Source organism: Parus major, chromosome 1 (genome assembly GCF_001522545.3).
Source record: "Parus major isolate Abel chromosome 1, Parus_major1.1, whole genome shotgun sequence".
NCBI classification, from domain to species: Eukaryota; Metazoa; Chordata; class Aves; order Passeriformes; family Paridae; genus Parus; species Parus major.
Window position 1 is genome coordinate 85,798,860 of NC_031768.1, and position 24,799 is coordinate 85,823,658.

Here is a 24,799-nt window from a genome sequence, read left to right on the forward strand (position 1 = left end):
GTTTGATACTAGATTAAATCAGTCCAAATGAGTTGTTCAATAAAGCACAACTTGAGGGGGCTGGATAATAGGAAGTCTTTCATGGCTTGGATCAGTTAGCTGTGCAGCAAGTAGTCCTGCGTGTCCTAAGTGACAGTGTGGCAGGTGAGTAGATAGGTAAGTTAGTAGCTGATGGACTTTTCCTTTCCTCCACAGACAGAAAAATGTTTCCATTCGCCATAGGCGCTGTGGCACCGCAATTGTATTTCTCAGTCTGTGGGTGCCTAAGAGCATGAGTGATGATCATAATCACTGTGCAATTAGGACGTGTTTCCTGAGGCCAGGGCTGTGAAGCCACTGCCTGTGGGGGCTGAAGGGTGGATTTTGTTGGGGTATTGTGTAGGTGTTTGAGCTCTAAGAGGTGTGGTGAGCACATGCGTGGAAATGAAAGGTTTAGTGCATATGAATGCGTTGGAGTATGGACTTCATTGCTTTAGTGCTGTGAGAGCGCTGGAGTGCAGAAGTGAAAGGTATAATGCATATGGGTGTGGGGGAAGAACGGGTAGCTTCAGTGTCAAAATGCTGGGTGCATCTGTCTCTGGATCTGTGCATCCACACCGTGTTATTGTCAGATGCCTATTTTTAGAACGGGTATCTAATTGGTATTCATGCAGAAGGGTGTCTCCCTGTCTCATCTGATCCACTCATCTGAGTGATGCACTCAGTGGGAGGTGTCTGCTGACGAATCTTTCCTAAGCAGAGCGTGTTCGTGTCAGTCTCTTCTCTCTTACATGTATGCAAGTGTTTAATTTGCTATACATACATAAGTGTGTTTGTGTGTTTGTCTTGTGTATGCTCCAGCATGCTCAAAGACATTACTATTTAATCTTCTGGGAAGATTAATTTCAGAAATGAAAGGTGTAGAACTTGCATGCCTTCAAGACATGATTCTTCTCTTTATGCCAAGAGCAGTGCAAGTCGTGGCCTTGGAAACTTAGCTCTCTCAGTCCAGACTTCAAGGGATTGCTCCCAGTATAGTAATGCAGCCAGTTTTGACTGGGAATGATGAATTTTCTGCTGCCTTGTCTACTGCAACAGGCTACAGAAAAGTTAGTGTGCTTAAGTGTGCGAGTTCATACAAGTTCATGCTGCTAAATGTTTTCTTCTTATAATATAATTGTTCTGTAGAAATCACTGTATACAACTGCTAGCCAGGTGTGTTTTATTGTTATGAGGGGAAGTTTATAATGTTTATGAGATAAAAGATCCTGAGCAAACTTGTGTGATGTCAGGCAAGTAAGTTATTTCTGTGTCTCAGAATTGGAGAAAATACTTGCTTGCTATATTGTGAATTAAGCATGATTTAAATACATATGTATAAATTTTTATTATTTTTTTTTTTTAGGAAAAACTGGTTATGGTAGGCAAAGCTTTATTATGAGCTTAATATAGTCTGTTCCGACTCGACATGGTAGATGTAATTATCTATATATAGTATTATGCATGATCTTGGTGTTTTAAAATGAGGTATGTAATCCTAGCTCTAAGGAATAGGATTCATTATAATGTCACCTAATGCAAAAAGAGAGGCTAGGCCTTGGAGAGAAATTAATTTCCCCTCAAATTAAGATAGTCCTGACTTGGCAGATGATCTAATTAAATTGTGGTTTGTGTATGGCATGAATGAGTATTCCCTTTTAGCTATGATTTTCCTCTTGCCTGACACCGTAAACCTACTGGATTACAGGTAATCTTGGTGAAGGGTACCAAGGTTGTATGGATTATGTAGTGAAGGAGTGAATGTTATATACCTGCTGAAAGGGCTTCACTTCCCTTAAACAGATCTTGGTTTATTACCTGGGAACAGTGCCCTGGGTAAGACAGCCGTAGCAGTGTTACCATCACTGTTAAAAAGCGCTGTCCCATTCCTTTCAGTACGGATGGTCCTCCCTGAGGCACAGTCATAGGCCTTTTGGAATGGTTCTGTCTAGCTGTGAACAAGATGCATGAAGTATACAGATACTTGTGATAGCAGAAGAATGCAAATGGATGTTTCTGTTCTTAGGCTTTACCTTGTTTGTGTCTCAGGGGTTTCCTTTCCTCTCCTTTCTCCTTACAGATATTCCTGCTTCCAGCACCATGGCCTCTGACCTGGAAAGCAGCCTCACTTCCATAGACTGGCTCCCACAGCTTACTTTAAGGGCTACTATTGAAAAATTAGGGGGTTCCTCACAAGCAGGACCTCCAGGGTCTGCCCGAAAGTGTCCCCCAGGCTCACCAACAGATCCCAATGCCACACTGAGTAAGGATGAGGCAGCAGTGCACCAAGATGGGAAGCCACGTTACAGCTATGCCACTTTGATCACATACGCCATCAACTCATCACCTGCCAAGAAGATGACGCTTAGTGAGATCTACCGTTGGATCTGTGACAACTTTCCCTACTATAAAAATGCTGGTATTGGTTGGAAGGTGAGGGATTGCATCACTGAAGTACCCTTTTTTTGCCTAATTATAAGGCTTACTTTCTTAATTCTATGCAAAATAATCTCACTGATTAATATAAGACTGATGTAAAGCTAAATTGACCAACTGGAGAAAATGCAGAGACAGAAGTCCCATTTTCTCTGAGAATTTTGTTGAATGTATGTGGTGGTCCATTAAGAGAGAGTGTGTACAAAACCCACCACCAACAACCAAAAAAAACAAACAAAAAACCCCCTCAAAACACACGTCACTACCATCCTCTGCATCACACTGATGCTATTTTCACCTTCTATAGGTATAGAGGTGGTTCAGCCCCATCTTAATTCATCCCTTTCCACAGCTTCTGTTCTGCCCCATTCCATCAATATGTAGTGAGCTTTGGCTTTTAAGTATGTACCATCCTATTTTCTCTACCTGCTCCAGGGCATGCGCAGAATGTATGTTTTTATTGTAGCACTTACCTGTATCTCTTACTTTCTCATCAGAACTCTATTCGTCATAACCTCTCTCTGAATAAATGTTTTCGAAAGGTGCCTCGACCAAGAGATGATCCCGGGAAGGTAAGAAGTCTGCGTGCTCCTGGGCAAGCAATTTAAAACTGCAGGGAAATAAGCTGGGGTTGCCCTTTCTAACTCATGGTTGGAATTTGAAACCTAAAGTGTAGGCAAAAATGGAAGCAGTAGTAAGATTTACTGCAGTCCTTTGGCTACAGAAGCATTTACTTAAAGGGAACCTGTAAAGGAACTTTAAGGGTTTTAGTAATTATTTTTCTTACCTTAACTGTGATCTTCAGTTGACTTTTAAGATACTGACAGAAATCAAAAGTGTGATTGAATGTACTTTTAGTTTTGTTTCTTTTTCTTCTTTGTGTGTAAAATGTGGGTGTAGTCCAACCTGTTCTGTTATGAGAAAGCATAGTGGCTGCTGGTGAACAGTAGGACTATGATGGGACATCATGGATTTCAGGGAGGCAAGATCCATGGAAATGAGAGCAGAATTGCCACCTATATAGATTACAAAGTATTTGGTGTTGGAAAAAAGTCATCATCACATAATCTGTAGAAATTATTTACGAGTAAAACTCAAGAATTTAGGAATATGTTGGCTAACTAAGGACTGGTAAAACTCTGATACTACATATAGATTGTAAAGGGGAATTGCTAGCAAAACCAAGATTTGGCATCTTGGCATGCAGAAATTACTGTATAAAAACCCCCACAACCAAACAAGCAGAAGGAGATGGTAGAGGCAAGAAGCTATGTATTTAGACAGAAAGATTATCTCTTCCCCTTCATCCTAAAGTTACAAGAAAGGAACATTTGCTCAGACCTTTATTTCAGGTTATATTTAAAGGACTGTGTAGTGCTCAGTTGGCATCTGTAAGTGGAAATAGTAGATCTTTGAGGATCACAGCTCAAAGATACCATTAATTATGTGGCTTATTTCAGGAAATCCTAACTGACTTAAGGGTATATGTTTGCAGGTGTTCATTGGCATGTTGGGCTGGGCTTATAATGAAAACCTGTGCTTGTTATTCAGGTTATTCAGATCTCAATGGGAGGTTAAAACAAGCTAAACCCACTTTAGAGTTCTTTTTTATACTTAGTCAGAAGACAACACACATAATTTTAGACTATTTTATGTTGAAAAGGAGCTCTGGGGGTCAACATGTACCCCTGTCCTCTCCCAGACAATTAGGAACAATTAGGCTGATGAGATCTGTCAAATTTTGAATATCTCCAGGGATGGAGATAGCAAAACTGCCCACTTGTTCTAGTGCTGCACCATCATCATTGTGAAGAAATTTTTATTTATATTTCACTGTACCATCCCTTGCTGTAACTTGTATTTGTTATCTTTTCTTGTGCTGTACATTTTTGAGAATAATTTGATTCTGTTGTCTTCTATAATAACCTTACACAGTTGAAGACAGTGGCTTGATCCCCTTAGCTTTTTCTTGTCCAATCTAAGCAGACCTCTCTGTTGATCATTTGTTTTAGTTCTTAGTCATCATGGGCCCTCTGTGGATGCTTGGAGTCTCACAACCATGAAGAAAGAGCAATCCTTCTGGTTGTCTCTGCCAAATACCAACATTGAGTTGGTTCTCATCAGTTAATCGTAAATTTAAGTTGTGAGAAAGCCACTGAAAGGAGTGTGCAGGCCCAAAAGAGTTCACTTAGCTTGGATCATACCATCCTTTTGTGACCTGTCTGAAGAGTGATGGAAAGTAGAGGATTCTGCCTTCCACCAGTGGCTTTGTACCTCATAGTTCAATGCAACCCGGTGTAAGAGAGGAATCTCTTGTCAACACCTGAGTCTTGGTTGTCTCAGGTTCTAGAGGATGGTCCTTGTGATCAAAATGTTTAGTTGGTACTTCTTTCCTTGAGTCACCAGCCCCCTACTTCAGGAAGCTCTGTGATTTCATCATTCATTCACCGATGGGTCTTCTTTCCAGGGCTCTTATTGGACAATAGATACATGTCCAGATATATCCCGCAAGAGGCGGCATCCTCCAGATGATGACGTGAGTGTTTTTTCTTTCCACACAGCATGGAGTGGGCTGGGAATTCCCTTCCAGCACCAGACCATGATAATGTTTTGGGGTCAGGGTGTATAGACAGGCAGACAAAGACCAGGACTAAACGAACTAGTGTGTATGTCCTGCTGATTGCCTGTTGTTGCTGCTATTCAGTAGCAAAGTTAATCTTGTTTAAAGTCCTTTATCCTGACTTTTCAGTGACTAAGGCCCAGTCCTCCTCTTTTTTAAGCCATGAACTTCTACAGCGGGGGAGCTGGCTTCCCATCTGCAGTTTCACTTCTCCATCTGTTTTTGATTTCTGCTTCTTTCCTTTTCTCTTTCTTCCCCATCCACAGATACCACAAGACTCCCCAGAGCAAGAGGCAAGTAAAAGCCCCCGAGGGGCTGTTCCAGTCAGCACAGAAGCCTCTTTGCCACCTGAGGCCACCCCTCAGATGTCGATCCAGAGCACCACCCCCATTGCTAACTACAGTCAGGTGAGCCACGGGGAAAAGGATAGAAGTGGGAGGAAAAAGAGAGTAGGAGGAGTGCATGAATGGAAAAGCGAAGTGGTGAGGAGAAGGAATTGTGAAAATTGTGATATGGAGGCAAAAATATAAAGAAGGGAAGGAGCTGAAATTGCAGAGATAGAAAATAAGGAGGAAGTGAATTTTAGCAAAGGGTTGGATGAGGATAAGGATAAAGGCATAATGGTATTAGCTGAAGAAAAGGCTGGAGCCATTGTGCTGTGGTTGGTGTTCCTCAAAAAAAAATGGCTTTTGGGACGATTTGTTGGAAGATGAGCTCTCAAGTGATACGGGATGTCTGTGCATGTTTTATGTGCATCTAGTCTGATCTCTGTCTCAAGCTGCAAATCCTAGTACAGGCTAAAGGCCTTATTTCTCCCTCCCTTAGCAGGGTGCAGGGCCTGTGGATGTTGCCTCTACTGTAGCAGGGGGGCAGGGCCGTGAAGGGGCCGATGTGCCACCCCCACTGTACAGTGCCAACCATGACTTCAAGTTCTCCTACTCTGAGATCAACTTCCAGGATCTTAGCTGGTCCTTCCGAAATCTCTACAAATCCATGCTGGAGAAATCATCTTCCTCTCAGCACGGTGAGTAACTACATGCGTCATGTGGGGTGGGCAGGTATCTGCCCACACAGTCTTGTCCATTTGGCATCGCTCAGATCTTTCCTCGTTTAGGAGCCTGTGCAAACAGACTTTCCTTCTTTGGCATGCTGTAATTACTTCTGCCAGGAGCTGATAAGAAATCTGCACGTCCTTTATGCATTGCTCCCCCTAGTTCTCTCAGAATAAAAAAGCACAATGATTTAAAAATTCCTTGTGTTGATATAAATGCAAATACTAAAATGGCAGAAGCTGAGAAGAATGAAATCCTGAAGAAAAGCATGTCAGAGAAACATCCACAGTCTGTCAGGCTAGAAACTGTAAGAGGGAGAGGATTCTTGTTTGGAGTTTCTCAAAAGGGGAGTGGAAAATCATCATTGCTCAGATCTGTTAAAAGTAGGATTGTACAAGGCCTTGGAGAATTGAGCTTTGTGGACTGAGAGCAGAGAAGAGAAGGCCTCCAACTCCATTCATATCTTGCATTTCTGGGATTGAATAAGCAGCCAGAAGAGGGCAGAATCACTTCAGGGATGAGATGTCCATGGAGAATACTTCAGAAAAACTTAAAGCTCTTTCTGCCTTCTAAATATTAATATGGTGTGAAAAGAGCAATGTTGTTACACGAACTTCTCACCTGTGCTATCAGCCATCACACAGTACAGGCAAAGTTTGCTACTCCAGAAAGGGCATCCTGAACATGAAGCTTCAGTGAAATAAAAATGTATATACTTTTACTGCTTTCATCATGTTGGCACTCCTAGTAGGAATCTGTTGTGTCAAGTGGTGTAGTATGAGCAAGCTAGAAAAATGTAGAGAAGAACCTTGACTTGGTGTGTTCTTCTGATTTTACAAACTTAGCAGCTGTCTGTTGTTTTTTTCCCTCCAAGTTGTAGGCTGCATAAAGGAGAACTTGGCAGTTTTTGAAAAAAATTTGTTGGCAAATTTTGAGTCAGGATGGCAATATTCATCCTTTTGCCCCAGGACAGTAGTAGACTACTACTGATGTTTAGATTTTAGATTGATGTTAAATCCAATGAGAATGTGAGGCTTGCTTGCAGATGGTCAAGTAATGGTACTCAAAAGAAGACGTGAGTAACACAGGTTAATGGCATGCGTGCCACTGACTGTGGTTTTCCACAGAGGTTCCCCAGTGTATGGGGAGAATGAACAGGGGAAGCAGACATAAGAGATAGGCTGAGATCTTGGTGTTGGGGAAGTCTGGAAAATGCCTGAGGTTCTCATGTATAGGGGTTGCCTGAAATACAGAAGGATAGAAATGACACACCCAGTGAGTCAGGAGGAATGAAAGTAATAAAGGAGCCCTGATGCGTGCAGCGTGCTCTTTGTTACAAAAGCAGTCTTTTATGATCTCTTATGATCACTGTGAGAGAAATTGTGAAGATTCCTGACCAAGCTGCTTGTAAGAAGGGAACTGAGGAGAGTCTTTGGAAACAGCAAGTCAGATGTACTAAGTTATTCATCTTCTATATATTCTACTGTTTAAGTATGCTTAACGGTCATTTATAGGAGAACAACATGTGATTGACGTTTCAGGAGAGGTTGTGTTACTTTGGTAGGTCTAGGAAAAAAAATTCATGTAATAACACTGTACTAAAATACTTCTGAGTCTTTGTTGTAGAGCCTTTAAGAGTCTGGAGCACAGCAAGGGCACAACTGCACAGGTGATGGTTGTTGGCAGCCTGTAGAGGGCACTCCAAAAACTTCATAAATAGCGGGATGAGCAGTGTGAAATTAGAGCTGGATAATGTAAGCAGAGGTCTGATCCAGGCTCTCTTAAAGCTCCCTCCTCCTTCATGTACTCGGCAGGTTTCTCTTCACTCCTTGGTGACATGCAGCCCTCCAACCACAATTACTACATGTACCAGCAGCAGCAGCAGCAAGGCCCCTCCTCAGTGGGTGCTGCTCCCCCACTCCACACTCCAACCCCAGAGGGTTGCCCATCCCAAGGAGGAAAGCAGCAGGGTGGTGAAGGTTATGGCCCTCCACCAGTGATGTCCATGCACCCGCCCCCGATGCAGCATGGAGGTTACCACCAGCATCAACAACATCACCCGCACTCCCACCCACAGCAGCAGCCACACCAGCAGCAGCAGCAGTCACAGGCTTCAATCAACAATGCTGGCTTTGGTGAGTCAAGGCCAATGGAAAGCACAGATGGGGGAAAGGGAGCAGTGAGGAGCCTCCAGAGAGAAATCCCACAAGTGAGCTTTCAGTAGTGCCTACTTGTGTGTAGAAAATGGGGTAAAGACAGATACGGTTGAAATCTGAGAAGGAAATTGCTTTCTTACTGGAGAATGGAGGATATATCCACCCTGGGTTTGAGATTCTGTTAAGGAATGCAGCCTAAAGTCAGGGCCTTAGTGAAAAAGGAGATACCACCCCTGGTTTTCCCAAGGAGAAAGAATTTCTAGCTGCTGTAGCATCAGGCTCTTACGTGAAGAGGTGCCAATCTTTTTATATTAAGGGGTGGAGGGAAAGGGTGATCTGTATGGTATTAATCTTGTGCCTGTTTGATTCCAGCATTTCCCCCTGATTGGTGCTCCAACATTGATTCCCTGAAAGAAAGCTTCAAGATGGTAAATCGGCTGAACTGGTCTAGCATTGAACACTCCCAATTTTCAGGTCAGTGTTGACCTACTGACTCAGTGACTGGGGCTGTAGTCTAGAACATGCAAGTGCTGAGCAGGGATCTTTTTTTCAATATAACTGACAAGTGCCTGGATTTCTCAGTGATTCACCTAATTTTTAAAAAATATCCTGCTTCATGGGATCCTGAAGCACTTGAATGTATACTGCAGGATTGGGGCAGGGAGAATTAAGTCATAAAAGTATGTCAGAAAGCTAACTGAGATTTTTCCTTCCAACTTGAGTAGCAATTTTTCCTTGCCCTACTTGAGTCAGTGTGACAGTATCCTAGAAATGGAGCACTTCAGGAATCTGGTGACAGATTTGAAACTATAAAGTTTGGTTTGTGAGTAGGAGGTAGGATTTAGGGACAGAAGACAAATTCTTTGCAGGGAAGATCACAGTGTGACTATTGTCTTTCACACCTTCCTCTGTCCCTTGCAGAGCTCATGGAGAGTTTGCGCCAGGCTGAGCGGAAGAACTGGACGCTGGATCAACACCATATTGCCAACCTCTGTGACTCCCTTAATCACTTCCTTACCCAGACTGGTCAGCTCCCTCATCTGGTTGGCCCACAGCAGCCCCCTCGAATCTCTGATTCTTGTGCCCTGAACAGTGGCAAGCAGGAGCAATCCATGAACCAAGGTAATTTGGAGGAGACTGAAGTGGCGTGTAGATGAAGGTCCAATTCTGTGAGTGTCCCAAGTTACTTTCAGCCTTAGCAGGCAATGCAGCACTGACTAACTCAGAGCTAGGCTGTCAGAGCTGTTCATAGCAACTCAGCTTTCTCTGGCTTTAAAGAACTGGGATGTTCTACACTTGTGGTCTGGAGAGACTGCTGTTACGCAATGCATATTGTTGATAGGCAACCTCAGACAGGAACATATTTAAAAGGCAAACCTGGAAGAGAAGGGGACATATTTTAGGTGACCAACAGAGAGGAATGGCAAAGCAGAGAGATTGCTATTCTAGATGGCAGAACAGTAAAGGAGAAAGCTCTTGCATCCTTGTAGAAATACTGTACAATGAGTAGGGCATGCATTCTGAGGAGGGGATATGGTGGTCTTGATAGAACTGTAATGGTGTGTGTCGTCTAGTATTGAATTAAATGGATGATAATTGAGCCAGCTTGTGGTGTTTCTGGATGAAAATTTTCTTCTTTTACAATAATAGAGAAATTCCTGCTGGTTTCAAGAGCAAGATTCCTGACCAAGCTATAGCTTGGAGTTAGGACCCAACAGCTGAACATCTCCTCAGTATCCTGTGGGTCTGAGTGAGTTGCTCTGTGGCTGAGCTGCCACCCAGTTAGGGGCAAGACTTCTGACCTGAACATTAACAGTTGTTTTTTTGTTTTTTTAATTAATTTCCTTTCACAGTGAACTCCTATGGTCAGCCCCAGCCTCCCCATCTCTTCTCCGGGCCATCTCCTATGTACCAGATTTCAACCCAGGACTCTCCAGGATACAATCGCCCAGGTAAGGGGTGATGTTAAGGCACGTTACACCAATGAACATTAAAGAACTGGTTCCCAGCCCCTTTGTGCATTTCTCCCAAAGCACTTAGTAAGCAAATGGAGCATTGTGGGTAGAGAGGGAGCATGGACTACAAAGAACCCTCCATTTAGGGCTCTGTTATAGCTCTGGGAAGGTTTAGGATTTCAAAGGCCTGATTTCTTTCACTTCACATAAACAGTCTTCTAGCTTAGCCTCACCCTCAGTTAGTTGTTTGAAGACAACTGTACATGAGGAACTTCTGTTGATGAAGTCCCTTGTACTCTATCAGCAGTCAGCTATGTTGTAAGTAAGGGAGGCTGAAACTTAACTTCTGTAGAAGCTTCTGTGAAGAATTTCACAGCAGAACATTCCCAGACACTGGTAGATGCTGACAGAGATTAATGCACAGTAGTGTTCTTGCTTATTGGACCACTGGAAAGGAGAAGGCCCAAATCACTTTTGGTTTCTTTTGCCCAAGGACCCACTGTGAAAAACCATGTAGTTTTTGTTTCTAACTGTTCTCTTTCCTTTTTCTTCTTTTTGTGTTTGGCTCAGCTCATCATCTGGTCCCTCGGCCTCCAGGGCCTCCTCCAGGCGCCAATGAGGAAATCCCCGATGATTTTGACTGGGACTTGATCACCTAGCGAGTTACAGACTTGATAGCCCGTCCTTTATGAAGGACGTGGGAGGGGGACATGGGGTCAATGGTGTCAGCACCACCACTCCCCAGCCTCCCTGCCTTGCCTGTATATAGATATATATTCTCTATCTCCGCCAGAGAAGCCACCGCAAGATGCTGCCGAAGATAATCCTTCCTTGCGTCCTGTTTTATCTTCTTTTCTTCTTTTGTTTATTATTATTATTGTTATTATTATTATTACAAATAATTGAGCACAGCCCTCCCCCTCCTCCGGTGGCCTCAGACGCATCGGATCGGCTCTTTTGTGTTGTGCAGTGCCCTGTGGAGGGCGGGAAGATGGGTCCTTGGTGCCACGAAAAGACCTTGGAAGGCTGAATCCTCGAGTGCATCTTTCTCTGCCTCCATTATTTTGCGTTTAACAATCCCTCTTTCCCTTCAAGGTGGCCGGTGAATCTGTCGTATTGGCTACTGGAGTGAGAGAGCCTAGTGGACCCTGGGAGCCTGTAGTTATGTTGTTTCGTAAATGTTGTAAAGGTCAGGGGGCTGAAGGGACACTGGAGGGGTGGTCTTAGCTCTGTGAACTTTGTCACACCAGCAGGAACAGCAAGAAAAGAAGTGTTCCCAAGTACAAAGAGAGGGTAATCCTTGAGGTAGGGAGAGCTGAGCTGAGCTGGGAAGGCAGACCTGAGTTTGGAGAAAGGAGAATGTAGCAGAGATGGTATTTTAGCGGAGAAGTTGGATTTCAGAATGTGGTGCCATCTGTGAAGACTGGGAGATTTGAGGGAATCCTGACCCATTTCCTATACTGCCTTTTGCAGTCTCTAGGTGAAGCCTACATACCCATCAGGTAAAAGAAGCAGTCAGGGGTGTCACATGTGATTCAGCAAATTCTGTTCCCCAGAGCTTTTCATTTCACCCAACACCCCTTCAAGCCCTTTTTCAAAATATATAGTGAGGCTCTCCCTTTTATATGCAAATTTGGAAGTTTCCTCCCATCAGTATTTGTTCAATTGTTATTTGGTCCTCCACCCCTAATATTTCTTTGGAGGCTGTCCTTGCCTGTGCTTGGGTGCCAGCAACAGGAATCTGGCTGTGTGACATCCTCCGTCAGTGGTTCCCACTTGGTGAATGGGCTCATGTTGGGCAGAGGAAGCTGCTGTACAAAGTGGGGCTGAACTGGGGGGCTGCTGGTCAAGGGCTGGACCCTCTGGTCAGGGACCTGGAGGCCCTCACAATTGGTTTTTGTAAGAGGGGCATTAGGGGAAAGAGGGTGAAGCAGGTCAGGGTTTTGAACCAGCCAGCCAAAGAGTGTAGTATAAAAGGGTGTCTCAGACCCCTTGCAGTTCAGCTGGGGAGATGATGTAATCTAGTGTAAGTCCTGAAGGATGAGCTTTGTCAGCATGTGCAAATCAGGAAGGTGGAAAAGGTGCAAGAACAGGAGTGAGCATTGAGTTGCTTCCTCCCCAGAGTTGCGTCCTGTGTTCCCCTTCTTTTCTCGTATGGCTCTTTTCTGTCAAACCTCTTATTTCTTCTTAATATTTTGTAAAGCCTCCCCCCAGCCCTTATTCCCTGTTTACCAGTGAAGGGAACAAATGTGGATATAGACTGTCATGGCTGCTTGACAGACCTGGAGCACAGGAGTAAAGTAATAACCTCTATTCTAACTGCAGGAAGGTGGGGAACTAGCACTGCTTTTTAAATTTGCTGTAGGGATAAACCAATTGGAAATTGGATTGTTGTCAGCGGAGTGGACAGAGTCTCATTGCATTGGAAGGGGGGAACAGCACTTTTTTTTTCCTTTTTTTCTGAATTTTTTTGGGAGGGGGGGGGATTCTCTTTTGGTTTTTTGTTTTGTTTTGTTTTTTTCTGTTTTAAGTGTGTGTTTTGGGGGGAGTTCGTCATTGAGCATTTCCAAGAGAAATGAGGAATCCCAGACAGCTTCAGCATAGAGTCAGCTGTTATCTCTGCTGCCTCAGGATGGGAACGATAAAGCTTGGAAGCATGTGTGATAGGTTTCTATGGAAAGTGGCACCGGAGATGAGAGACAACTTATGGCAGGTGCCAGTTAGTGTTTTGCAGTGGACATTACTGAGAGCCGGCCCTGTGGAAGTCTGAAAACACCACTGGAAGAAAAACAAACCAAGATGGCTCCTTCTGCGTATCCAAGTGCTCCTCATTTGCATATTTGCCTCATTTGCGTATTAAGTTGTGCCTCATTTGCATATGTAAATACATGCCGGTCAGTGTGCAAATTAGCCTCGTTCCTCTGCCCCTGAAATCAATGTGCATTGTTAGTGTGTGGTAAGACATCGATGGGTGGGTGTGGAGCTCTGCGGGTGCGCTGGCACCAGCCTGCAGGGAGGGCAGGGGGGCCAGCCTGGCCCAGATGTGGCCCCCAATGCTTTGTGTCAGTGGTCAGGGAGAGAGGGGCGTGGTCTCACGAGTTTATTTTTGTGCATGCTTTCTTAATAAAAACAAAAAGTGAATGTTTATGGTTTAACTGTTTTGGTGCCAGTATTGATTTTTTTTCCTTCAGCGGCGCCTGTCAGGATGGCCTGGTTCCCACCTTAGAATTTGGGTGTGGACATGGCTAAATGGACAGCCCACACCTGGATGTTCTTTAGATGGAGACTTTGTAAGGATGTTAAGAGCTGAAGGTTCTCCCAGCTGGCTGTTCTCAGAGCAGTGAGGTCTGAGAGTCTATCCATTCATGCTCACTAGAAGGGCATAGTGAAAACTCTACCAGTGCTTAGTGTCTATTTGTCACCCTATTTGCTGGCCTTTCTCTTTTAAGGAAGAACTAACACAAAAAACAGATTTTAAACTGCTTTTGTAGAGTACCTAGTAAATATATTTCTGGTTTTCAGGAGCAGGAAACATAGTCAACTCTGGGAACCCCCCAAATAGCCTGACTGGATGAAACTTTTTCTCCACTGGAAGGACATAAGAAGCCCATCTGTCTTGTAAAGAGAGCCTGATGTGATTAAGCCACGACATGGTCATTCTACCTTCCTGGGGTCAGATTGGAGGTTATCACTTCTCAGTTCCAGGGTTTTGCCAAATGTCTGATAGTCTAGCAGTCATCCAGTCTAGGTCATCAGTGACTGCAGCTGCTGAAATTCTGCTCATGTGCCATCTGAAAAAGCAGTAGGTACATTTGGATAATCTCAAACGGCTTCCTAAAAGGAAGACTTTGGGCTCTGGTGGTGGAGGGAGTGTTGGGGAGACATCAAGTGTGCACATGCTAATAAACACAGGTACAGCATGTGCACTGACCAGTTACTACAGTGATGGTACAGGTACAGTGATGTATTTGGCAGGACAAAGAAATAGACTGGGCATCTACCAGGGCACAAAAGTCAGTTCAATGCAGCTGACTGCGGCAAGTGCTGTTTTAATGTATGGCTGTAAGGAAATACAGCAGTACCCTCTAGGGAAATCTTCAGATATTCCTACACTCACCTCAGAGCCCTCGTAGATTCAGAGGAAAGATGTGATGACCTTCCAAGGAAGGAGCAACATCCAAGTTGGTTTTATCTGCACTTTATCAGAGACGGGAGATGTAGAACACAGACATATAAAAATAACATTCTTATCTCAATTGAGAGGTTCAGCTACATAATTCCCACCACAAATCTGTAGCTAGCTCTGCTTGCTTAAAATAGACAATGCAGACATAGGTTAAAATACTGTGTCTTCTGCTTCACCGGTCATCCCTCAGATTATTACTTTCGGTGCTTCCAACTTCCCATTTCTAGAATATAAAGGGGGTTATCTGTCATGAGCTGAATGATTGCAGTATCCTGGGTTGGAGCTGTGGATTAATCAAGCATATTGGGGCAAAACCACCTGCTAAGCAGAGTGATTGATGTGCAGCACTGGAGCTTGCTCTTTCTACAATGGTGGTAGGAAATACTGCATTACAAGGTGCTGCTCAGATTCTTCTCTGCTGAAGTCTGGCTTCTGTGAAGGGTTGAAGATGTGAGTTCCTCACTAAAGGCACCTTCCAAGATTCTTTGCACTGATTGCCGTACCTTTGCTCTGAAGTGCCGTCCCACAAAAACATAAAGCAGGGGGTTGATGCAGCTGTTGGCATATGCAAGTGCTGTAGAGAGGTGGTCCCACAGGATCAGTGACTCCATCAGTCCTGTTCCAAGACTAGGTATAATGGAGAGAATCCCAACCATATGGTATGGAGCCCAGCAGATGAAGAATGCAGCTACCACAAACACAACTGTTCGCAGTGTCCTGTTGCGTGGCTTTTGAAACTGATTTGCACGTGTTCTGAAAGCAATGAGGGTGTAGCAAACTGCCATTATGCCAAAGGGGAGCACAAAGCCAAAGACAGCCCTAGTGATGTTTATTACCGCCAAGGTAAGGGGTACAGAATAATTACTGGTATCTTCCCACAAGTCACTGCCATTGTAGGATGAGTATTCTTCCCATACCTCATAAAAAGACACATTGACAGATGCATTTACAGGATCGTCTATGTAATCAAGAACTCCAAAATTGTACCCGCATTCTGTTTTGCCAGCATAAGTGCTTGTCTCACGGTAATAGAAGACAGGGCAGCAGAAAATGATGGCCAGCATCCATATGCCACTGCATATTAGTGATATAAATTTCACTGTTCGGTGGTTCTGACACCAGACAGGTTTCATCACCAGGAGGCACCGATCAATGCTGATGGCCACGAGTAGGAAGACACTAGCAAACATGGTGAAGATTATGACTGACGGAATGACTTTGCAAAGGAACCAGCCATAGGGCCAGTGTTCATGGAGGGCCAGGTGAACAACAAAAAATGGCAAGGACAAGCAGCACATGAAATCAGCCACAGCAAGGTTTAGAAACCAGACAGTGTTCACAGACCTTTTCATTTTCAGACCAGCTACCCAGATCACCAACCCATTGCCTGGGATACCAATGATGAAAACAGTGGTGAAGATAACAATGGAGACAATTGATTCTGATGCATAATATACAGCAGCCTGTTCCTGTGAACTGCTATTGCCCAGGGCTTGAGGCATTCTGCAGCTGTAAAACAGAAAGCAAATTAGTAGCAATTCACATCCTTGGTTCTCATTAGCCACGCAAACGCAGGGTGGAGCTTTCCTCTAGTGAGCGGCCACCTGATTAAAAGAGGGCTCCAGGGAGCGCAGCAAACAGGAATGGGTAAATGGGGGTGTGGCAGGGTAGTTTGCGTGGCAGTTCACGCAGGCAGGGCAAGCAGGCAGGGTTGCAGGTTTCCTCCTGCTAGTGGGGTTTTTAGTTCATTGTTTGTTGTGGTTTTGTTGGTTGGTTGGTTTTGGGTTTTTGTTTTTTGTTAGTAATGGTTTTTACACAATGTAAAACTGCAGTTAGTAAAAGTTGCGAAATAGAACCTTCCAAAAAGGATGCATCCATCTAGACTCCTTCCTGTGCAGAGTGTTTGAGCCCATCAGTGGTACCAGAGGGCATTGCAGAAGAAACCTGCCTGCAGTGTGAATAGGTGAATGATCTCTTGCTGGTGCCTGAGCTTAGGGAGGAAGTTGAAAGACTAAGGAGTATTAGGGAAAGTGAAAGGGAGATGGATTGGTGGAGTTCCCCCCTTCCATCCTTCAAGGGAGGCCCACCAGGAGTCAGAGGACTCCCATGCCTCCCACTGTCAGGCAATAGGAGGACACCTTGTGGATGAAGAGGAGTGGAAATGGGTCTCTACTTGGGGAGGTAATAAAAATTCCTCCCGACCCCCATCACCCACCCAGGTGCCACTTCAGAACAGGTATGAGGCCCTGGATCTAGAGAGTCAGCCAGATGATGTAGAAGAAAATGAGCTGCCCAGTGGGCCTCTCTATTATGCTTCATCTATCAGACAGATCACCGCCTCTAACAGTAAAAAGAAAAGAAAAGAAGGGTAGTTGTAGTGGGTGACGGCCTTCTGAGGGGAACAGAGGGCCCTGTATGTTGACTGGACCCATCCCACAGGGAGGTCTACTGCCTCCCTGCGGCCTGGTACGGGACATTACTGAGAGACTCACTGGGCTGATTCACCCTTTGATTATTACCCACTGATAATACTTCAGGCTTGCAGTGATAAGATTGAAAAGAGGAGTGTCAGGGCAGTTAAAAGGGGTTTTAGGGCACTGGGTCAAGTGGTTGATAGGGCAGGAGCACAGTGTTCTGCACAGTCCCTTTGGTGGCAGAAAAACAATGAAAGGAATAGAAGACCCCACATTATCAACAAGTGGCTCAAGGGTTGGTGTCATCAGCAGAATTTTGAGTTCTTTGATCACAGGGTAATTTTTTTGCCACCTGGCCTGCTGGAACTGGATGGGCTGCATCTCTCTGTTAAGGGTGGAAGGATTTTAACTCATGAATTGGCAGAACTTGTTGAGAGGGCTTTAAACTAGGTTGGAAGGGGAAAGGGGATGCAGCTGGACTGTCTGGAAGCAGGCCCAAGGGTGGTAAGTCCGAGTTAGGGGTGAAATCAGCAGCTCAGCTGAGGTGAATGTATACCAAGACACGCAGCATGCATACTGAACAAGAAGAGCCGGAAGCCATGGTACAGCACCAAAGATACGATGTAGTCGCCACCATGGAAACATGGTGGGATGACTCACATAGCTGGAGCGCCACACTGGATGGCTACGAGCTCTTGACAAGAGACAGGAAAGACAGAAGAGGTGGAGGGGTGGCCTGTTACACTGGAGAGGTGTTTGATGCCATGGGTATTTAAACTAATGATGATGAAGTTGAATGCCTATGGGTAAGAATTAAGGGGAAGACCAACAAGGCTGACATCTTGCTGGGAGTCTGTCATCGTCCACCCAAGCAGGAAGAAGAGGTGGACAACTTAGTCTATAAGCAGCCGGAGAATGTCTCAGGATCACCAGCCCTTGTTCTTATAGGTGACTTCAACCTACCAGATATCTGCTGGGAACTTAATACAGCAGAAAAAAGGCAGTCCAGGAAGTTCTTAGAGTGTGGAGGACAGCTTTTTGTCACAGCTGGCGGGTGAGCCCACCAGGGGAGGAACTATGTTAGACCTGTTGTTTGCAAATAGAGATGGGCTGGTGGGAGATGTGGTGGTTGGAGGCCATTTGGGGCATAGTGATTATGAAATTATAGAGTTCTTGATATTTGATGAGATGAGGAGGAACATCAAAAAGACTCTTACACTGGACTTCTGGAGGGCAAACTTTGGCCTATTTAAGAGACTTATTCGGAGAGTTCCTTGGGAAACATCCCTTAAAAACAAAGGAGTCCAGGAATGGTGGGCATGGATCGAAACAGAAACCTTGAGGGCACAGGAACAGACTGTCCCTGTGTGCTGAAAGATGACTCAACGAGGCAAATGTGCAGCCTGGATGGGCAAGGAGGTTTTGAAGGAACTTTGGAATAAAAAGAGGACGTATCATCTTTGGAATGATGGCCAGGTCTCTCAGGAAGTATTTAAGGGGGTTGCTAAGGCATGCAGGAAAACAATTAGAGAGGCCAAAGCTCAGTTTGAACTTAATTTGACAACTTTTGTAAAGGGTAATAGAAAATGCTTTTACAAATATATTAACGGCAAAAGGAAGGGTAAGACAAACCTCTGTTTTCTACTGGATGTGGGAGAGAACTTAGTAACTGCAGATGAGGAGAAGGCAGAAGTGCTTAACACCTTCTTTGCCTCAGTCTTTAGTGGGAAGATGGCTTGTCCTCAAGACAACTGTCCTCCTGAGTTGGTAGATGGTCTCAGGGACCAGAATGGTCCCCCTGATATCCAGGAGGAGGCAGTCAGAGAACTGCTGTACAGCTTGGATATTTATAAATTTATGGGCCCAGATGAGATCCATCCCAGGGTGATTAGGAGCTGGCAGATGAGCTTGTGAAGCCACTCTCCATAATTTATCAACAATTCTGGCTCACTGGTGAGGTTCCAGATAACTGGAAGCTAGCCAACATGATGCCCATTCCCAAAAAGGGTGGGAAGGAGGATCCAGGTAATTACAGGCCAGTCAGCCTGACCTCAGTACCCAGTAAGGTAATACAGCAGTTTATACTGAGTGTCATCATGCAGCCCCTACAGGATGGCCAGGGTATCAGACCCAGCCACAATGGGTTTCGGAGGGGTAGGTCGTGTTTGACCAACCTGACCTCCTTTTATGACCAGGTTCTCACCTGGTGGATGCAGGAAAGGATGTGGATGTTGTCTATTTGAACTTCAGCAAGGCCCTTGACACTGTCTCCCACAGCACACTCCTGTCAAAGCTGGCACCTCTTGGCTTGGACAGGAGCACTCTGTGCTGGGTTAGGAACTGACTGGATGGCCAGGCCCAGAGAGGGGTGGTGAACGGTGCTGCATCCAGCTGGGGGCCAGTCACCAGTGGTGTCCCTCAGGGGTCTGTGCTGGGGCCAGCTCAGTTCAGTATTTTTATTGATGACATGGATGGGGGAATTGACTCCTTCATTAGTAAATTTGCAGACAACACTAAGCTGGGAGCATGTGTTGATCTGTTGGAAGGGAGGATGGATCTGCAGAGACCTGGAACAGCTGGATGGGTGGATCCAAAAGGATGAAGTTTAATAAGCCCAAGTGGCATTGTGGTGTTTTGGCCACAATAACCTCCTGCAGTGCCACAGGCTGGGGACAGTGTGGCTGGACAGTACCCAGGAAGAAAGGGACCTGGGGGTACTGGTGGCAGCCGGCTGAACATGAGCCAGCAGTGTGCCCTGGTGGCCAAGAAAGCCAATGGCATCCTGGCCTGGATCAGGAATAGTGTGGCCAGCAGGAGCAGGGAGGTCATTCTTCCCCTGTATTTGGTACTGGTGAGGCCACACCTGGAGTTCTGTGTCCAGTCCTGGGCCCCTCCGTTCAAGAAGGACATTGAGATGCTTGAGCACGTCCAGAGGAGGCAATAAGGCTGGTGAAGGGCTTGGAACACAAGCCCTGTGAGGAATGACTGAGGGAGCTGGGATTATTTAGCTTGGAGAAAAGGAGACTCAGAGGTGACCTTGTCACTCTCTACAACTCCCTGAAAGGTGGCTGTAGTCAGGTTTAGTCAGGCAGCAGCTGACAAAACGAGAGGACAAAGTCTTAAGCTGCACCAAGGGAAATAGAGGTTGGATATTAGGAAAAAGTTTTTACAGAAAGGATGATAAAGTACTGGAATAGTCTGCCTAGGGAGGTGGTGGAGTCACCATCCTGGATGTGTTTAAAAAAAGACTGGATGTGGCACTCAGTGCCATAGTTTATTAGAGGTGTTAGGGCATGGGTTGGACTCAATGATCTTGAAGGTTTCTTCCAATGTGGTGATTCTGTGATCTTCCTCCCCAAATTCTTCTCTTAACCTTTACTGAAGCATCTCTGAGTCAGGTGACAGTACAGAGTTGTCAGGGTACAAAGGCATTGGCCTACATAAATTTGTCACTAGTGTGCCCCTAGTACACCTCCATCATTCTCGTGGTGGCTAAGTTATGTAAGCCTGCTATTCAAACAGGGGGCTCTGTACAGTTATGTTCTATCTCTATCATCCCTTTGATTTCTGTCTGGTTCTTCTTAGTCTCCAAAGTGGAGCTCTCTACTCACATGGCCATGATGTACCAAGGTGTGTTTCCTGGTTGACTTCCTGCTTCAGAAAGGCAAATCAGCATTTTTAGTTCCTGTTTCCTTTAAAATGAGCGATTTCTTCTGGCATTAACTGGGGAAGTACATTTAACTTAAAAAAGCATTGCCTGTCTTTCTGAAATAACTCTGCTTCACATTCTAAACATTACAAATAGAATAGACAGGACATCAACTCTGTTGGCTAAGGGGTATTTTAGGGAAGTGCCAGTGACCACTTCCTTTTCCTTTGCATCTGTACTGAGCTGTCTGTTGGTTCCTTGGAAAACTTATCTTGACCAGGAGAAACGCAAGATATTAATGGTTTAATATTCTATGAAAGAAAGAAATTAATGTTTAAGACAAACAGATATTTACTTGTAGAAATAAAAATATAGAATAATGTTCTTGAGCCATTTTAGATATGTCTTACTGCAAGACAATGAAGCTGACCTACAGCATACTTAAGTGACATTTTAAAATTATGACTGTAGTAGAGGAAAAATGTTAATTGCTCAATTATTCTTGGACTTAGTAAATTTGGAAAGGAAAATAAAACCAGCAAAGTCAAGATAGAATTGAGGAAAAAAACCCTGATCTTCAGCATTTAGGCATTAATAGAATTGTCTGCAAAATTCCTATTAACTAAACCCTTGCTGAATTGATGAAGACAGTTGTGTTACTGAAATCCCAAAAAATGTTACTGAAATCCAAGGATACTGGTAAGGGAAGAGCTGAATACAGCCTGCAGAAGCAACTGAGAAGACATAAATAAGACAACTGACCCTCTATTAGCCTGCATTATGCCAGTACTTAAATACTGGTCAGTATTTATATATATACTTATATATTATACAGTAGGAGACTGTTGTATGCAGGACTAAATATAAATATTATTAAAAAAGTAAATTCAAATCATCAGCCTCATTCTTGCATAATATGCAGTCTGAAAGTGAAGTGATGCATTAAGTGTTCAGACTGCTTCACTAAGAAGAAAATGAGATAAACAATTGTAATAAACATTGTGATTTATCAGTTTTTGGTAACATCTGCTAAGAGACTTGTAAGTGAGGGTAACCTGCAAGGAAAGCTATGAAAGAAATTGCTGGAAAAATTAACTTAAAGCTGGAGGCTTAATTTAAAATTCTCCCAAGTTTGTTCCATTTCCTGGGGTCTTACTGATCCATGTCAAGCAACTTTTAGAGGGACAACTGGTGAATAGTGCTGCAAGAGTTGAACCCTGCTGCCTCCCCATATAGCTACAGAAAATGGTATGAAGAAGACAGGAAAACAAGGAATGCTGTAAAATAGTAATGCAAGTCCTACTTCAAAGTAAACTGAGGGATGAATCAATTAGAAGATACTGCCCACACTATGTTTTCCAGAGTGCTAAAAGGGCTGCAATGTGGTTTGAAAATAGAAGAGGGAACTGGAGGAGGGAGAGAGGTTTTCAGGAGTGAATAATAAATGGCAAGTAGACAAGGAAAGCAAAATTCTCCAGTCTATGATACCTACCTGAGTGAAGCAGTTATTTCAGTACTTTGAAGCAAGTACCATCAATCCTGTCTCTGGAGTGACTGAAAAAACTCTCACATGACATTTTAGGAACTGCATTTTTTTTCCTGCATGCGCATGTGTGTGCCAAGTGTGTTCTTTCACCCTGATAAAATGACTCATTTGAATGTCATTTCAAGATTTAGATATCATCTGCTCATAAAATAAAGAGTCAAACCACAGGAAGTTTCTCAAAACTGTCAAAATAAAATAGTGCTTTAAATAAAATATCAATAGAAAGCACAGGAATGATAATTACAGATATATACTTTACTATATTCTGTAAGACAACCGAATGACATCTTGTTGTTGACACAGTGTGACCTTTGCTGGAAGTAATTCCTAAGTCCAAACCCTGCCATGTCGCTGTGAAATGTGTGATCTGTTATTGTCTTGTAGCCACTTCTATGTCTTACCAGGTCAGCACTTTCACCTAGCTAATCCCATTTCTAGGATTTTTACCAATCCAGATCAGCTTCTGTCCCAGCTTTACTTCATCAAGTGTGGAACACTGTACTCAGCAAATCACGACTGGTCATGACAAAAGGATTTTAATCTGCCTTTTACTTTTCAGGGTATTAAAACTCTATTTTTTAAAAAGGGACTTGACTGACAAGAAGTTAGAAGTGGTTAACTGAAATGCTGATTTGCACAAAATGTGGCAAGACAATAAAAATTCAAAAACTTCCAGGGCAAGACATTTCTAAAGTTTAACAAGGGGGTTCCCCCTTGCCCTTCACAATTTGGGAAATCAAGACTGCTAGCAGAAATTACAAAGACATATAAGAATCAGCCTCAGTATTTTGGTTTTGGTATGGAAAATGAACCGTGACAGAGCAGACTTCTGCTCCTGAGCGTGTCTGTGAAAGACACAGATGCTGCCTCCAACACAAAACCAGAAAAAGGAAGACAGGCCAGGGCTGAGCTGTACCCACAAAGACAGACAAGCTGTCAGCAGCCTGCAGGGAAAATTCCTGTAGCTTCATCTTATTTTCAGCTGCCATCCTGCCAGGGGGACTCCATGGGCCCAGACAGGCAGTGCTGATAGGAGCTTAGCCCTATGGGCTCCTCTTGGCTGAGGGACACATAGCCTGGTCACCACCATGGGACCTGCCAGTCAAACCCTACTTTGCAAGAAGGTCTTTAACCAGTTCTATCCTCCAGGTGAAGTATGTTCTATTTCAAAATTTCAACCTCTCTACTGAATCCTTAAAATAAAGGAGGGGGGAATATTTAAATTTCAGTGGTTTGGTGGTGCTTTGTATTTTTTTGGTCCAGAGAACCATTTTTTTGTTTGAACCAAGCAGAAGAATGTTATGTTCTCTTCTGGTGGTTAAGTCTCAATGGAATTGAATGGGAGATGTATTCCTGGCATCCTGGTGCTACTTGTGAGTCTTTCCTCACATGCCTTATAATAGTTGGCCCTTTGCCACTCCCTCATCCGAGATGCTCTCCTTCTAGAGGGACTGTAGGAGGGCTGTGGCACGCTGAATGACAGCACTGTAAAGAGGGAGGTAAAATTTAATACTGCTAATTGTGAATCATTGAACTTGGAAAAGCAACCATAACTACGCACATAAATGGGTGTACTCCCGGTAAGTTATCAGTGCTCAATGAAAAAACTTAGTAGTCACTGAAGGAAGTTCTAATGAAAAATTAGGTCAACAAACAACTCTATCCAAAAGGTAAATGTAAGCTGCTTCTTGAATTCCAAATGCTGTACTAATGAATAATTCTTGAATTCTGAATGCTGTTACTTGTTCTTGTAGAACAAGAAAAAATATAGAGAATGATGACTAGACAGCCACGGCTGGGAATAGCACTGTCTGCATTAACTAATGCTATTCTCTACTGGAAAAACACACAAGCAAACAAATCCAAGAAAACAACCAAAAGAAAAACAAAAAACCAAAAACCCCACAACAACCAAACAACAACCAAACAACGAAACCCCAATATCTCAAATTTACTGATGTTTCAGTGATTATTTTCATTATTTTTGCCTCAACACCTCCAGGGATGGTGACTCCACCAGCCCCCTAGGCAGCCCATTCCAATGCTTGACATGGAACTCTGCTTGACATGCAGACGTGGCTCTATGTAACTTTTAAATTTCTCTTATGCCTTTTCTTCCACTTTTCAGAGTAAACATTGGTACTTTTTGAGACTCAGTCACAGGACGCTGCACAGCACTAAGCTTCAACACCAGTTGCCACTGAGAAGCCACTATTAAGAGAGTGGCTTAAATGCTGCCAGCCTTATCATTATTGACAAATAAACTAGTACCTACACCTTTACTTTGGCCACATTTTGGGGGAAGACCCACTCCTGAAACTACGCATTGCACAGCTGGTATTTCCATCACTTCCAGCAGCAAAACCTGTCGCACTTTGTGCCGCATTTACGTTTTGGCTCGCTCTTTTACCAAAAAGCCACCTAATCCCCGCGCCACGGAAAGAACACTGACAGTTAACGCCCCAGGTCGGCAGGGGAGCAGTCACAGGGGCTGCAGACGAGCAGATCGGTAGCGTGTGGCGGCACAACCCCCCGCCATCCCGCCGCCCGGCCCTTCCCGCCGCCCGGCATCGGCATGGCGCCCCAAACAAACATGGCCGCGCCAGCCCCGCCGCGGGACTGCCAGGCCCCAAGATGGCGCCGGCCGCCGCTGCTGTGTCAGAGGCGGCTCCAAGATGGCGCCCTCTCGCCCCCCGCTGCCAGCATCCAAGATGGCTCCCTCAGCTTCTCCTACGTGATCGGCGTCTGGCCCGGCCGCGCCGGCGCC

At 44.4% G+C, this 24,799-nt stretch overlaps 2 protein-coding genes across 12 annotated transcripts in view; one reads left to right on the plus strand and one right to left on the minus strand.

Moving 5' to 3' along the window:
• Positions 1–13,392, plus strand: part of FOXJ2 (forkhead box J2) — a 33,560-nt gene extending 20,168 nt beyond the window's left edge. For 9 of the 11 annotated variants that reach the window (XM_033516722.1, XM_033516715.1, XM_015619299.2 and 6 more), the window contains 10 exons: positions 2,099–2,451; positions 2,952–3,026; positions 4,922–4,990; positions 5,341–5,481; positions 5,900–6,098; positions 7,941–8,261; positions 8,655–8,756; positions 9,204–9,404; positions 10,136–10,234; positions 10,808–13,392. In XM_033516722.1, the coding sequence (XP_033372613.1) occupies positions 2,099–2,451; positions 2,952–3,026; positions 4,922–4,990; positions 5,341–5,481; positions 5,900–6,098; positions 7,941–8,261; positions 8,655–8,756; positions 9,204–9,404; positions 10,136–10,234; positions 10,808–10,896 (1,649 nt within the window). In that variant the 3' untranslated portion in view covers positions 10,897–13,392. The remainder of the gene's footprint in view (positions 1–2,098; positions 2,452–2,951; positions 3,027–4,921; positions 4,991–5,340; positions 5,482–5,899; positions 6,099–7,940; positions 8,262–8,654; positions 8,757–9,203; positions 9,405–10,135; positions 10,235–10,807) is intronic. The other 2 variants (XM_015619307.2, XM_033516732.1) reach the window with 2 other exon arrangements.
• A 1,027-nt stretch (positions 13,393–14,419) lies between these two features.
• Positions 14,420–22,244, minus strand: C3AR1 (complement C3a receptor 1). The gene is made up of 2 exons (XM_015619366.3): positions 21,979–22,244; positions 14,420–15,932 (listed from the first exon to the last, which is right to left on the minus strand). The coding sequence occupies exon 2, from the start codon at positions 15,923–15,925 to the stop codon at positions 14,813–14,815; it is 1,113 nt and encodes a 370-aa protein (XP_015474852.1). The 5' UTR covers positions 15,926–15,932; positions 21,979–22,244; the 3' UTR covers positions 14,420–14,812.
• Between the last annotated feature and the right edge of the window lie 2,555 nt (positions 22,245–24,799).

What these genes read in the sequence shown, in the direction of transcription:
- C3AR1 (XM_015619366.3), bottom strand. Translation starts at nt 15,925, where the DNA reads ATGCCTCAAGCCCTGGGCAATAGCAGTTCACAGGAACAGGCTGCTGTA.